Genomic DNA, 15,567 nt, shown 5'->3' with positions numbered 1-15,567 from the left:
ATGGCATGAAACAGTCTGAGAGGGGAGGAAAGGGAGTCACAAGCGCAGAATCATCCAAGGTGGAGTTTTTAGCAATTGTTTGAGAAAAGAGTTTAGCTTGAGGAACAGATGAGATAGCAGTGGTGCCATTAGAGTGAAATAAAAAAAAAGATGAAAAAGTAAAGTTACTGGAGATGTTTTTGGTCAGATACCAGAGATCTTGAGGGGATTTGGATCTTTAAAGATTTTGACATTTTCTTTCAGTGAAGGAGTTATGGCAAGTTGGAGAACAAAATTGGCATGATTCTGATCAGAAATATAAAGCACATGAGATTCAGGTGATGGAAGGCTGAAGTAATTTTTGTGGGGGACATTTCAATCATGTATAGCACAAGAACAGGCTATGTTAAACCAAGGTTTGGAAGGTTTAAGTTGAGAGAAGGAGTGAAGTAGCACCAATCATCTTTTTAGTCTATATTAGTGATATGGTAGAGGGAGTAGACAGCTGTTTAAGGTTGTTAGAGAGTGAAAAACAAAGAAAGCAATGAATTATTACTTGGGATCTAAATAAGATATTTGAATGGAGCCACAGATGAATATGGAGTTAAACTCAGAGAAATGCATAACATTAGAATTGTTGAGATGAAAGGGAAGCGATTATCATACTGTAAGATTTTGACCTGTTTGTGGAGGTTACAAACATTAAAGTTATTAAAGCTAAATTGGTGATGGAAAGATTCTGAAATAAAGCTTGCTTTTGCACATAATTACAGGGTTCATCACTCAGAGATGTCAATCTATGTATATTATGATTATTACTAGACACAGATATTTTGTCCTCACACTGTAGGTTCAGGGCGTGGGAGGACAGCTGTTTACTTCTGTCCGGGGAAGTGGCAGTGTGACAAGTGGAGGGGCAGTATCAGGTACAGGCACCTCTGCCACCTCCCTACCACAGCAGACAGTGCAGGTGGCTCTACAGACTGGTCAGGTGAGTCTTACCACTCCTTTGTTTGTCATTCATTACCTTTCCCTTTGCATGTTCTTGCTACACTGGCTACAACTTGCTGAGTGCCTTCCTTACTTCCACATTTTAGTTATTTATTTATTTTTTTGTTTTATTTGTTTAGTTTTTGTACTACAACATTTCTTAGTCTTTTGTGTATCACCTGGTTGCTTGGTCTACGAACTCTCCCTCTCCTTTAAATACTGATTTAAAGCTTTCATTCATGAGGTCATTCATTTCTTCTGTTGTTTCCCTTAATTAATTTAGTAATGATCTCTCTGTTTGTCATTTTTCCATTCATATATGTATAAAAAGCATGGGATCCTACTCTCGTCTCTTCACTATATCCTTTACAAAATTTCTTTTTTCCTTTCTTCTTATTGTAATATATTTGTTACATGCCTCTTTATACTTCTTCCTGTTTACTTCATTTCATTGCTTTCTTAATTTAATTAATTGAATAAAAGTTAATGATCCACCAGTGGGTCATATCAGAGACATGTTAAAACAGCAAGTAAAACACTCAAGTATTTTAGGATCATTTAATATTTTTCCCAATCTTAGGGTAACAGCACTGTGGTCTCAGGAGGAGAGGCTGCCATTGGCTCAGTTCACACTGCTACTTCTCAGCCATCTGTGGTCACACTCAAGGCCAAGCAGCAAGTAAGTAGGGCTTCCTTTGTCTGTGAAATAGTGCAAAACTTTAAAAAAATTACAAGTTGCATTAATACAAGCTGAAAATCACCTGTCTGAAAAAAAAAATCTGGAAGTTTTTCAGTATTGACATCCATATCATATTGATATGATGCAAGTGTAGTACAGTCACCCTCAGATTAAAACAATTCAGACTTGTAACAAAAATTTCACTAATTTTTATCCTCGGAGTTGAAACAAAATTCGGACTTGGAACAACCCAAAAGTGGCTAAATCCAGCGAATCTGGGTGATGCTAGCATTGTTGGTGGGAAGTAAACATCAGTTACCACTTTGTTTTAAATCAGCATTGTCATCTTGCTCTTACTCCCACCTGGAATCAGGATATTTAACCAGTTTTTCATTTGACCAGAGTCACTTTACCAGGTAGGATTGTTGAATAATATTTCATATAAGTACTCTGATCTCGTAACTAACAAAATTATTTCTTAACTACTTTAGTGATAAGGTGTAACAGATATGAAACCACAAAGGACTAACTATGGTAATGGTTGTGCTGCCACCTCCCACTATATTCTTAATACCTGCTTAAGTGGCACTTGCCATGAAGGTTGCCACCAAAAAATAAATAATATTGGTTTTATATAGTTCAATTCTTATCTATTTAGGTGGAAATTTGGAGTCTCAAAATGGATTAAAATGATTTACTTTGTATCCTTTGGGAAAAACTGTTTTGGACTTGAAAAAATTTGGACATTAAACAGCCTTCTGAAACTAATCATGTTAAAAGTCTGAGGGTCCACTATACTAATATACTGACCTGTATATTTCTATGTGGTACTATGATTGTATTATGAATATAATGTACAATGTAATTTATAGTGATTTATTTTTTACTTACTGTATAATATTTTCAATTTATCAGGTTTTCAGAACATAACTCTCCGATGCATGATGGTTTATCTGTTTGTGTACAGAAGATATATTCAATGAAACCCCACACCTTAAACTCCTCAGACCTTGTACAATTCGGACTTTGACCCCAAAAAATCAAAAGATTGTGCCCCTAAGATCGACCAAAAATTTAGACTTAGACCAGATGACAATGACTGACATTGGTTTGTTATGGTTGGGCATGATCACTGTGGTGAAGTTGGCCATTAGTACCATAATTATTTCCTTAGGTAAGAATCAGGGCCCATATTTATAAAACTTTCGTTAGCGAGACATAAGTGATCGTAGCTATGATGCGACATAGGTGGCAAAGTTATGCCTCAGTAACGCCTCATCATTAGCTCGACTTAGCACAGGGATGCCAACTGCAACATAGTGGTGAAACTTATGGACTGAAACTAATCCAGTTATGATAATTTGAACAAATAAACATTTCTGAGGCATTTTTGTATTAATAAAATTAACAATATATGAAATTTAGGTATATTTGAAGGCGAACATAATTAATTATAGTGTCTCTGTCCATTGACTCCACTTCACCCAATGTAAACAAACAGCATATGACCCATGCACGTGTAGTCGCATATACTGCTACTTCGTTTTGTTGTTGGTTGTTACTGACATGATAGATGTACCACACCCACCACAGATGAGGAAACGAAGCAGCAACTGTTGTGTTAGCAAGCAATTTGCATTGTTAACTTCAACCTAATAACCTTAAGTGACCCAACTTATCCTAAACTAACAATATCAGTTAAGATACGTACATTGATTTGAAGAATAATTTCCAATGACCTAACTTATCCTAAACTAACAATGTCTCTTAAGGTACATTGATTTGAAGAATAATTTCCTGTGTTGACATTCAAGTATGGAAGGTGTGTCTAGGGATACAAATATTCACAATGATAAGGTGTAACAATCTGTAATGACACTTGTAATGTGCACTTGTAAAACTGGTTTTTCTTGCACAAGCCTATTTAAGGTACTTAAGTAAAAGATATTTAGGCAAGCACAATAAGGCAGCAGTGCTAATTGATAAAGTAAGCATGCAAGGCATTATTCCCCTCCCATTTTTGGATAGGAAAGCCTACATTGCTATGCTTTATGAAAGCTTGTATTGAAGCATTGAATGTTATTGGTCACTTTAATAATGGATCTATTTGATGTAGGAAGTGGTCCACCTCCCAAGCCCCTTGATGACATACACAAGAATTTGAGTTACTAAATCATTCCATACACATATGGATCATCTTGGTTTTAAAAAGTATTAACCATTCCACCCTTGTATATCTTTATCCTCCCACATTCTAGGTGACATTAAGAGAACACACCCTTTTTTTGCCACTCCTTTGCTTTTATCATTTGCCACACACTACACCACTTCTTTCTTACCCTCCTATACCTCACATTCACGCTTCCTCAAACATTCAGTAATACCCACCTGCCTTCCTTTATAAACACACTGCTTAGGTTTGGAGAAACACAGGCAACAAACTATCCATTTATTGTATTTAATGCTTCCAAGTGTAAAGGACAACTTCTGCCAGGTTACACATAACTAACTTTAACTCTAAACTAACAGAGTATAACTTCAGTAACTTAAGCTAATCAAATTGATGGGTCTTATTGATTTGAAGATTTTCCGATGTTGATATTCAATTATAGAAGGTGTGTATATGGTTGGAAATGGCAGCTCACAAGAAATGCATCCACACATGAATGTGTCTGAATGACAAGTGCACTCAGCACCTGTCTGCAACACAATAACAGCACATTACCCTACTGCTGAAAATATCAATAAGAGCATACAAAATATCTTTAAAGCTGAAGTGTAGGGGCATTAACTATCTATCTATGTACAGACAAAGTCAACACCCTCCTCCAGGAACAGGACAGCAAAACTGAGGCAACCACACACACACCATATACACTTACACTGTGTATGAGGAGTATGGGGGCAGGAAGAAGGAAGGGTGCCTTGTCTTGGATACTTCCTCCTTGAGAGGATTGTTTACCTCTTATATAGATAGTGAGATAGATCTACAATAAATATGCTTGTGATGGTTTAAGTAACATTTGTTGTCATTGGTTATAACAGTACAGATGGAAATGCTACGGCAGCACTTCCAACGCCTAACACGGCTGAACCTCCTACTGGTGCCTAGACATCCACCGTCTTGGTGGATGATGTAGCAACGGGTTGTAGAGTTTGAGCACCATCTGTGAAAGAAAGAAAGTTAATGAATAAAAGAATAAAATAAAATTATATATATATATATATATATATATATATATATATATATATATATATATATATATATATATATATATTTATATTTATATACATATATATAGGTGCACCTATCTAACATTTTGTAATGAAACTACTTTTTTGGGGGAGGAAGATCTACTTTAACAATGAACTAAATATAATCAAACCAACTATATACTTCCCTAAACTAAACTAACTTAACTCAACCTAACCTGATTTACCTTAATGATAAATTTGGTAAAACTAATATCTTAGGAGCTAACAATTTCCAGTGGTAAAGATATGTACCACTGTATTATAATGTGAGCAACTAGTTTGCTGAGAACTTTTTCTTTATGCCATGAGATGTAATAGCACCCTAATCTAACCCACTAAACTCACTGAGAGTAAAGTGACAATTGTGAAAATTAACCATAAACAATGAAGAGTATATGTGCAATATGGAATGAATGAAACAAACTGTCTAATATGAAAAATATTAATGTTGCAAAACTTATCTATTGTAGTTGGAGTGTGTACTAGGCAGAGGTCGTAAATATAGTGTCAGAAGCCATTTTTTTTACTGGGTTGACCACTGTCACCCTCAAGGTGACATCCAGCTGTCACCGTCTCCCTCTCACACCCCTACTAGAGTTCACTTTCCCAAAGAATCCTTGCATGTCAGCCCCATATATCTTGGCTGCATGCTCTAACTGATACCTCTTATCAGTTCTGAGTCACTTAGTTCAGCCAACACGTCTCTACAATCATGAAAACTTTTCAGGTGGCGTCGTCGCTGTCCCACTGCCTCCACCAGTTGACTCTTATGATTCGACATAGCGATGCTATTCTTGCTCCCACCCAAACATAACGGGACTGCGAGTTTATGATGACTTAACGTTAGACATAAGGCTTATGTTTCACGTAAGTCATGGTGTCTGCCATCTTGTGGACTTATGTTTCCCTTATGTCGAATCATAGTTTTATAAATACGGCCCCAGAAGTCTTGGAACAGATGAAAATTATTTACATTATTTCATGTGGGGAAAACTATCTTGGATCTCAACCAAGTCAGTACTTCAGTAGCCTTCTAGAACTCCCTGTGTTCAGATTCTATTCTGAGGGTTCACTATATATATATATATATATATATATATATATATATATATATATATATATATATATATATATATATATATATTATATATATATATATATATATATATATATATATATATATATATATATATATATATATATATATATATATATATATATATATATATATATATATATATATATATATATATATATATATATATATATATATATATATATATATATATATATATATATATATATATATCCAGTAATAATCCACTTAATGAACGTTCGCCTAACAAATTTCCGGTTTAACGTACTATATAAAGTTAGACCAAAAAGTCCGCATAACGTACAACCACATCCGCTTTAGCGAATTTTCTGGGTTTGAATTTGCTGGGTGAGGGACCGAATGCGGCAGCTTTGCTTTAATTGTCTGGCTCCCCGCCTGTCTCTAGCGCTCCTGGAGCTGGATCCAAGATTCTTTAACAATGTCAGAGCAACCTCCTGCCGTGAAATGGCTGCCATGAATGCTTGGAGGGACGGTGATAAGGTTGCTATCAGGTTGCTCTGAGGTTGCTGGGGACACCACCTCTGGAAGTGGTGTTACTGTCTTATATATGCATTTATGTTCACAAAACAACATTTCTATTAGCTTTTTACAAACCTTGCCCCCAAGAAAGGATTGTTTTGTAATGCATAAAGTGAAATCTTACATGGAATACCAAAAAATAAAGCAGAGATGACGAAAGCGGCCACAGACGAAGCGGAGACTCATGGCGACTTGGCCGCTTCTTCTTCTTCTTGTGACCCTTTTAGCTTGGCATATTGTCTTTCACCACGATATTAAATTTGTTTCCACTCCTCTATTGCCTGCTGTAATGGATATCATATCTTAGTATTCATATACACTCATGCCATGAGGATAACCTGGACTCCGTGGCAGTGAGTGATAATGAATTATTAATGAAATATTGCAGTATTTCATTAGTAATTCACTAGGACTTAGGATGTTAGAAAATTCTACACACACACACACACACACACACACACACACACACACACACACACACACACACACACACACACACACACACACACACACACACACACACACAGGACTAAAGAAACTTACGTATGAGCGGAATGTAATGTATTCCAACATAAATGGAGTGATATCGGGGATTTTAGAACTCAACGATTACTTGAGGGATAAGAACCCAGATATTGTGGGTCTTACTGAAACAAAACTGAGAGAGGGAGAAGACCTGATGATGGTTGGAGAAGGGAAATATAATGTTTGGAAAAGAAATAGAGTAGGTAAGATGGGAGGAGGAGTGATGTTGCTGGTCAAAAAAGATATAAAGGTGGATCAAGTGAAAGAAGGTATGGGAAAGGCAGAAGTGCTAAAGATCAGAGCAGAAACTAATGAAGGAAAAAGAGGCACTACATAGTGGTGTACGTACCACCTAAGACAAATGCATGGTCAGTACAGGAATATGAAGAAATGATAAGAGATACAGGAACATGTCTGGAAGAAATGTTGGGTGGCTGTGAACGAACTATAATGATGGGAGATTTTAATTGTAAAGAGGTGTGTTGGGAGGACTGGTCAATGGAGGATCAGAGACAACATGGGGAAATACACTATTGACACTGGCAATGGAAAATGTGTTAACTCAGTGGGTCAAAGAAGATACTAGGTTTGGAGGAGAGGGAGCATCGTCAAGACTGGACTTGGTCTTTAGTACAGAGCCAATGGTCATTGAGGAGATGAGGGTGGAGTGCCCTTTAGCAAAGAGTGATCATGCAGTTTTGGAGTTCAAGGTGATAGATGAAGAGAAATCTAGAAGAAATGAAGAATATAAAGTGGGAAGATGGAATTATGCCAAGACAGATTTTGGAAACCTAAAGAAATTCTTTCAAGAGACAAATTGGATGAAATTCAAGAGTGCTAAGGAGCAAATGAAAAGTGGAAGGAATTTATAAAAATATACAAAGAAGGTGAGAAAAATTTGTACCAATAAGACAACATAGAGAAGTTGGAAAGCAGGACTGGTTTAACGATAGATGTGAAAAGGCTAGAACAAGAAAAGAGGATGCATGGAAGAGGTGGAGAAGGAAAAGACGGATTAAGCAGTGGGAAAGTTACAAAAGAGCAAGAAATGAATATGTGTTGATTAGAAGAGAAGAAAGAAAGAAACAAGAAAAGGATATAATTGATAAATGTAAAGACCAACCAAGGCTTTTTACAGACATGTGAACAACAACATCAAAAATAGAGAAAGTATTGAAAGTTTAGAAGTAAATGGAGTATGCAGTGAGGATCCCAGGAAATGGCAGAGGCTATGAATGGATGCTTTCGGAAGGTATTCACAAAGGAGACTGCTTTTGACAAACCACTGGTAATGGAACAGAAAGGGATTATGAAGGAGTTTCAAGTAACTGTGGAGGAGATCAAGAATATGATGGGGAGTCTAGAAGTGAGAAAAGCTGTGGGACCTGATGGGGTATCAGGATGGATTTTAAGAGAATGCAGGGAGCAACTGGCAGAAAAAGTTTGTGAAGTAATTGATGCCTCATTAAGGGAAGGTGTAGTGCCCCAAGACTGGAAAAGAGCTAACATTGTCCCAATTTATAAATCAGGTAACAAGAGAGACCCATTGAACTATAGACCAGTGTCACTTACAAGTGTGGTAGCTAAGATGTGTGAGAGGGTGGTGAAGAATAGATGGACAGACTTCTTGGAGAAAAATGACATACTTTGTGAGTGTCAATTTGGTTTTAGAAAAGGGCGTTCATGCACGACAAACCTGATATGTTACTATTCGAGGGTGATAGATGTAATACAGGAAAGAGATGGTTGGGCTGATGGAATATATCTGGATTTAAAAAAGGCCTTTGATAAGGTACCACACCGGAGACTGATCTGGAAACTTGAAATGGTAGGAGGAGTGCATGGCAGTTTACTAAAATGGATGGAAGACTTTTGGTAGGAAGAGAAATGAGAACAATAATTAAGGACAGACCATCAGAATGGGGCTTGGTGGAGAGTGGAGTTCCACAGGGATCAGTGTTGGCACCAGTAATGTTTGCGGTCTACATAAATGACATGGTGGATGGGGTGTCCAGTTATGTGAGCCTATTTGCAGACGATGCAAAATTGTTAAGAAAAGTGAGATGTGACAAAGATTGCGAACTACTCCAGGAAGACTTGGACAGAATATGGAAATGGAGCTGTACATGGCAAATGGAGTTCAACACGACAAAATGCAAGAAATTAGAGTTTGGCAAGAGTGAAAGAAGAATCAGGAGTATGTACAAGATAGGAAATGAAGACATAAAACCAGTCATGAAGAAAAAGACCTTGGGGTGACAATTACCAATGACCTATCGCCAGAGAGACATATAAACAAAATAATTGGAGAAGTATTGAACTTATTGAGGAACATAAGAGTGGCGTTCGTATATTTAGATGAAGAAATGATGAAGAAAATAATTACTGCAATGATAAGACCAAGGCTTGAATATGCAACAATACAGTGGGCTCGAACTTTAAGAAACACATAAGGAAACTAGAGAAAGTACAGAGGGCTGCAACAAAATGGTGCCTGACTTAAGAGATTTGACTTATGAAGACAGACTGAACAGAATGCAACTTCCGACCCTGGAAAACAGAAGAGAAAGGGAGACCTGATAGCAATATACAGAGTGATGATTGGCATGGAAAAATGGATAGGGAAGATCTGTGTATGTGGAATGAAAGAGTGTCGAGAGGGCATGGGAAAAACTAAAATGGCCACTTATAGGAGAGATGTGAAAAATATAGCTTCCCTCATAGAAGGGTGGAAGCATGGAATAGTTTAGACGTGGAAGTGGTCAACGCAAGGAATATTCATGATTTTTAGAAAAAGCTGGACATTAGTAGATATGGAGACGGGACAGTACGAGCATAGCTCCTTTCCCGTATGTTACAATTAGGTAAATTAGGTAAATACACACACACACACACACACACACACACACACACACACACACACACACACACACACACACACACACACACACTTAAACAAGATCTGGAAATGGAGTAAAAGATGGGAGATGGAATTCAATGTAGACAACAGCCATGTCATGGAAATGGGAAAAAGTGAAAGACGACCAGTGGAAATCTATAAGATGGGAGATGGAGTAGAACTAGAAAAAGTAAAAAAGGAAAAGGACTTGGGAGTGACAATGGAAGAAAACAATCAACCTGTAAGCCATATTGATAGAATTTTCAGAGACATATAATTTGCTAAGGAATATTGGATTAGCATTTCACTATATGGACAAAGAAATGATGAAATTGATAAGTACTAAAATAAGACCTAGATTGGAATATACAGGAGTTGTATGGACTCCCCCCAATAAAAAGAAACACATAAGGAAATTGGAGAGACTACAAAAAATGGCTACAAGAATGGTTCCAGAATTTAAAGGGATGACATATGAGGAGAGACTAAAAGCAATGGATCTACCAACCCTGGAACAGAGAAGAGAGAGGGGATCTGATACAAGTTTATAAATTGATTAATGGAATGGATCAAGTGGATAATGAGAAATTAATCCTGAGAGAAGAATATGACATTAGAAGCACAAGATCGCATAGTAAGAAACTGAGGAAGGGAAGATGTCTGAGAGATGTTAAAAAATTTAGTTTCCCACAAAGATGTGTTGAAACTTGGAACAGTTTGAGTGAGGAAGTGGTGTCAGCAAAGAGTGTAAATAGTTTTAAAGAAAAATTGGATAAGTGTAGATATGGAGATGGGGCCACACGAGCATAAAGCCCAGGCCCTGTAAAACTACAACTAGGTAAATACCCTGTTTACAAAGAGGCTTATTGCAATATATTGTATCCAATATACATGTAATGAATTACAATGAATTCCTTTCTCAAATTTTTAGCTTGATGTAAACATCCAAAATGTGTAGTGTCTGCCTTTCCAAATTCCAGTCTTTTCTTCCCCTACCATGGTTTCTATTATGTACAAAGTGGCTAACAAGGGACTGGTCATGAAGAGTTGCAAGATGAAGATTCAGGTGTATCATCTCACTCTTGAGTGAATGGGCAGGGTATCAGCACCCTTTCCACCCAAACATTCAACAAAGAAATGATGAAGATTAAATTTCCCTTTAGCGTATGTAATTTTGTCTTGCATCATCCATCAGTCATTAATAATGACAGCATGATGTATTGCTGAATACACTTTATGAAAAAAGATATATGTGAAATAAGCCATGTTCACTAAAAAAATAAAAGATTAACTGTAAAGACATTCAGACACAGCAAATATGTTACTGTACTAATATGTTAACCTGGACTTTTTCCAAAGAAGTTTGATGTATTGATGTTCCAATGCATGCTACTTTTCCTTCAAGTTTATTATACTCTCTTTTTCTCTCCCTGTGGCAGCTCCAGTTGGCCCTACAGAAGACCAACTCAATAAGCAATCTCACACATGTACAGCAGAAATTGGCTGCTCTTGCCAAACTCACACAGCAGCCACAGCAGCAGCAACAGCAGCAGCAGCAGCCGCAGCCACAACAGCAGCAACAGCAACAGCAGCAGCAGCAACAGCAACAGCAACAACAGCAACAACAACAACAACAGCAACAACAACAGCAGCAGCAACAACAACAGCAACAGCAACAACAACAGCAACAACAACAACAACAACAGCAGCAGCAACAACAATAACAACAGTAACAGCAATGAAAAAAAAAAAAAAAACACCAGTAGTACAGTTGACTACTAAAAATCTGGCAATCGGTATTCTGGAAACAAGTTTTCCAGCATTAATGTCTAAGCAACTTTTTAAATTTACTGAATTAGAGTGCCATTGTTTTCTGGATGCCGCTGTTTTTTTGTTGTGTTGGCGCTGTACTATGAAATCATGTGTGGTGGTCCTGCTTGCAACAGCTGACAGGCATTTCTTCTCATTTAATCATTCATTTGCTATGGTATAACCCCATTATGAATTCAAAGAAAAGTAGAGTAAAATACAAACATCATGTTTTGTCAATGGAAGAGAAAATGAAAATGCTAAAAAAAGTTCATTTGCTTTTCACTTAGTGTCTAATTTTCTTCTTTTATAGCATGGTAGAGGTAGTCTATTTTTATTTAATGTATGCATCATATACTGGTTGAGCCTGCCAAATCCTGCAACTTCTGGACCTGAGGCTTGCTGGACTATTATTAAGAATTCCTGACTCCAGGATGGTCCTTAAAATACTGCAGAATCTTGCCCCCAATATTAAAAAAATCTGCATGATTCCCAACTGTTTTTATTATAAAATTAATGGTATCAGTAACAATGAGTAAATGATGTCCTTCTTTGATGCAATAAAGTATTACAGTGGCACCTTGAGATACGAGTCATGCTTGGCGATTTTGCCGCTGTAGTCGGCGGCTTGGCACATCGGTCTAGCTTCAGCTGAGCTACTATCTACGTCTCTTGCACTGTGATTGTTTTTTCATCATTTTCACATTATTTATTGACTTCTTTTTAATGTCTAAAGAAAATGCAGTTTTGTGTGTAATGTTTATGTGTGAATGGTGCCTGCATCCCTCCCTCCCTCCCTCCCTCCCTCCCTCCCTCCTCCTCCTCCTCCTCCTCCTCCTCCTCCTCCTCCTCCTCCTCCTCCTCCTCCTCCTCCTCCTCCTCCTCCTCCTCCTCCTCCTCCTCCTCCACCATTTATCACTATTAGCCGAAAACATGTGTTCCCAAGGTAAGAACACTAAATAAACTTTTACTTTTATTATATATATTTTCATGCATTGATAAAGTATGCATGTATATGTAACTGAAAAGGCAAAACAGATTTCTCCTATCTCCGCCTACCTTCTCCATTGATGCTTATCACGGAGGGGAGGAATGTAAACAAACCTCTACGCCAGCTATGGCAGTTTAGCCTTTCCTCTCTCTCTCTCTCTCTCTCTCTCTCTCTCTCTCTCTCTCTCTCTCTCTCTCTCTCTCTCTCTCTCTCTCTCTCTCTCTCTCTCTCTCTCTCTCTCTCTCTCTCTCTCTCTCTCTCTCTCTCTCTCTCTCTCTCTCTTACTTAAAACTTCAATTATTCAATGAGTAAGGTTTACGGAATCGTCAATGAGCTCTTCTGTGATTATTAGAGCAGTCAGTCTTTTGTGGGTGGCTATATTTGTACACACCAGCTGATGGACAGTCTTAAGTGAGGGTTGGGAATGTGGTAGGGTAACACCATGTGGAATGCATTCTCCCACATAAATATACTTTATAAGAGTAATTTATCTATTTATGTTATCTTTTGTTATGTTTTATTATATTTTTGTGCAATAATTATTTATAAATACCTTTTTCTTACCTGAAAAAAAAAAACGGGTATTTTTTGGGAGGAGAGACTGAAACAGATTAATGCCATTTCAGTTTATTTCAATGGGAAATATTGTTTTGAGATATGAGCTCTATCACGGAATGAAATAAACTCGTATCTTAAGGTACATCTGTATTATAAATAACTGCAGAGAATCGTATGACCAGTTTCTATCACAGACTCTGTTTTTCTTACAAAAAACTAGCAGTTCCACTGTTTCACTTACTTTCGTGCACCGAGATTTTAAAAAATTCTGCCTGGCGCTACGCCTGCCACCGCAGTGCCCGGCACTGCTGATGGGATCGGCTGCACTGCCCCACAGTTAATTCTCGGCGTGCATTGTGTTCTCACGTGCTGTGCTTCCATCCCTGTTTTGCTTCTTGAACTTTTCAAGTGCTTTCTCTGTCAGTTTCTTCCTGTTTTCATGGCAAGGATCTTAATGGGCAGAATGCTCATCCAGAGCAGCCTGCTGCTACTCAGGAGAGTGGTTTGCTGACGGACATGGCTGCTTCCACGCTGGTTTTTCTGGCTCAGTCATCGTGTAAGCCTTCTACACGGGTTTGCTTGAGACCAGACTGCAGCAGGGTCTTGGGTAGTTTCCTGCAGGACCCTCATTCTGTTTGTGTTAATTGCAGGGATATCCGCAAACCAGGTAAGAGGTGTGGTGAGTGTTCTACTTGGAGCAGTGATAAAGTCCTCGCCGCCTATAAGTACCAGTGTGGTTTGAGGCACAGGAGGTTCGCTAAGGCAAAACATTCCCATACAGTAAAACCTCAGCTCACAACCATAATTTGTTCCTAAATCTTGTTCGTCACCCGATTTGTTCGTCCCATGAATCAATTTTACCCATAAGAATGTATTGAAATACCATTAACCCCTAGCCGGCGGCAGTGGACGTTGGCTGTCTCCTAAAATGTGAATCGTCTATATATAGCTTCTGCCGCCTACTGGTGTGCAGCATAAATTTAGTTACACCGCATTTTGTTACGTTTTGACAGCATCTTTATATAGACTCTACCGCAATTTCGCGCCGTGTTTACAAGTTTCTCAAATCAAACTTTAGGCTTTAAAGTGAAATTTCTTTATATGTTTACTAGGATAATGGAGTCACTCACACCCACATTAAAAAATGTGTCCAGGACTTGTGACCTGGATGTGGTTTCCCTCCACCCTCCCAATTATTTTTGTTTTTGTTTTTTGCTTTTTCAGTTATGTGATGGTTTCCTCTCTTACTAACTCATCATCTAAATCATGCGCTAGAATCAGCTGTAAATCCTCATCAGTGATTCTCCTCCTTGTAGGAAGCATGGTTGTGCCTAAAATTCCCAAATATGTCCAAGAAATAATACTATATTGGTGGAATGACAGGCAGACAGGAGCACTCCACCCTGCCTGAAAGCTGGGAACAGAGTGTGGTATGAGTGTGAGAAGTCACGTACACCAAGGCCACTCTTGACTTGCCAGTTATCATTTTTGTGGCTCGGGGGCACTCACACGTGGCCGTCTATATATAGTCGATGCTTAGAAATACAAGGGATAAATTTTGGAGACGAGTCTATATATAGTCATCCCACAAATTTTTGATACAATCAGGACCGTCTATATATAGTTCCACCGCCGGCTAAGGGTTAATCCGTTCCAGACCAAAAAAAAAATCATACTTTTGCCCATAAAACCCATTCAAAATAGACCTTTAATGTATGCATGACATGAACAAAATAATTATAAAAAGCCTACATTGTTTTCTTACCTAAATGCTTTCAAAATGATAATAGAATGAATAAAAAAGGAAAGGTTATTTACTTGAGAGACTGGACGTTGATGGCATGATGGAATGGAGGAGAGGAGGATGGGGAGGAAGACAGACAAGATCTGAGAAGACAGTCATGAGAGAGGACTTGGGATGTGCGCAGCATGCCAGAGCTACACAACAGCTGTGTAGCATCACAAGTCAGTGCCGCTATGTGGGGCCCCATTATAGCAGAGAGGATAAAGCCGAGGAAGCTACAGTAGAGCGCGTCGGTAACATCACCATGCCCAGGAAAAATAGGAGAAAATCGTGGTGGCACGGAGATTATGTTATGTAATATTTTTCGTATGTTCTGTTTTATTTTCTTTGTGCTTTTGTTTTGTTGTTGTGTGATAGCCGGGTTGGCTATCACACAAACGGGCAGGCGAGCTGTTTAACCGCGTTTGTCCCCCGAAATATCGTTCGTCCCCTGGGTCGATAT

At 38.1% G+C, this 15,567-nt stretch overlaps 1 protein-coding gene across 1 annotated transcript in view; it reads left to right on the top strand.

Annotated features, from left to right (window-relative positions):
• The window catches only part of LOC123518598 (putative transcription factor SPT20 homolog-like 2), a 298,506-nt gene extending 283,537 nt beyond the window's left edge, over window positions 1-14,969 (top strand). Inside the window, 3 exon segments of the mRNA XM_045279496.1 lie at window positions 830-970; window positions 1,550-1,648; window positions 11,403-14,969. Of these exon segments, the coding sequence (XP_045135431.1) occupies window positions 830-970; window positions 1,550-1,648; window positions 11,403-11,687 (525 nt within the window). The 3' untranslated portion in view covers window positions 11,688-14,969.
• The last annotated feature ends 598 nt before the right edge of the window (window positions 14,970-15,567 follow it).

The sequence above is a fragment of the Portunus trituberculatus genome, chromosome 6 (assembly GCF_017591435.1).
Source record: "Portunus trituberculatus isolate SZX2019 chromosome 6, ASM1759143v1, whole genome shotgun sequence".
Lineage (NCBI taxonomy): Eukaryota > Metazoa > Arthropoda > Malacostraca > Decapoda > Portunidae > Portunus > Portunus trituberculatus.
Note: the sequence above shows the minus strand (reverse complement) of the source record. Positions and strands in the feature narration are given on the sequence as shown.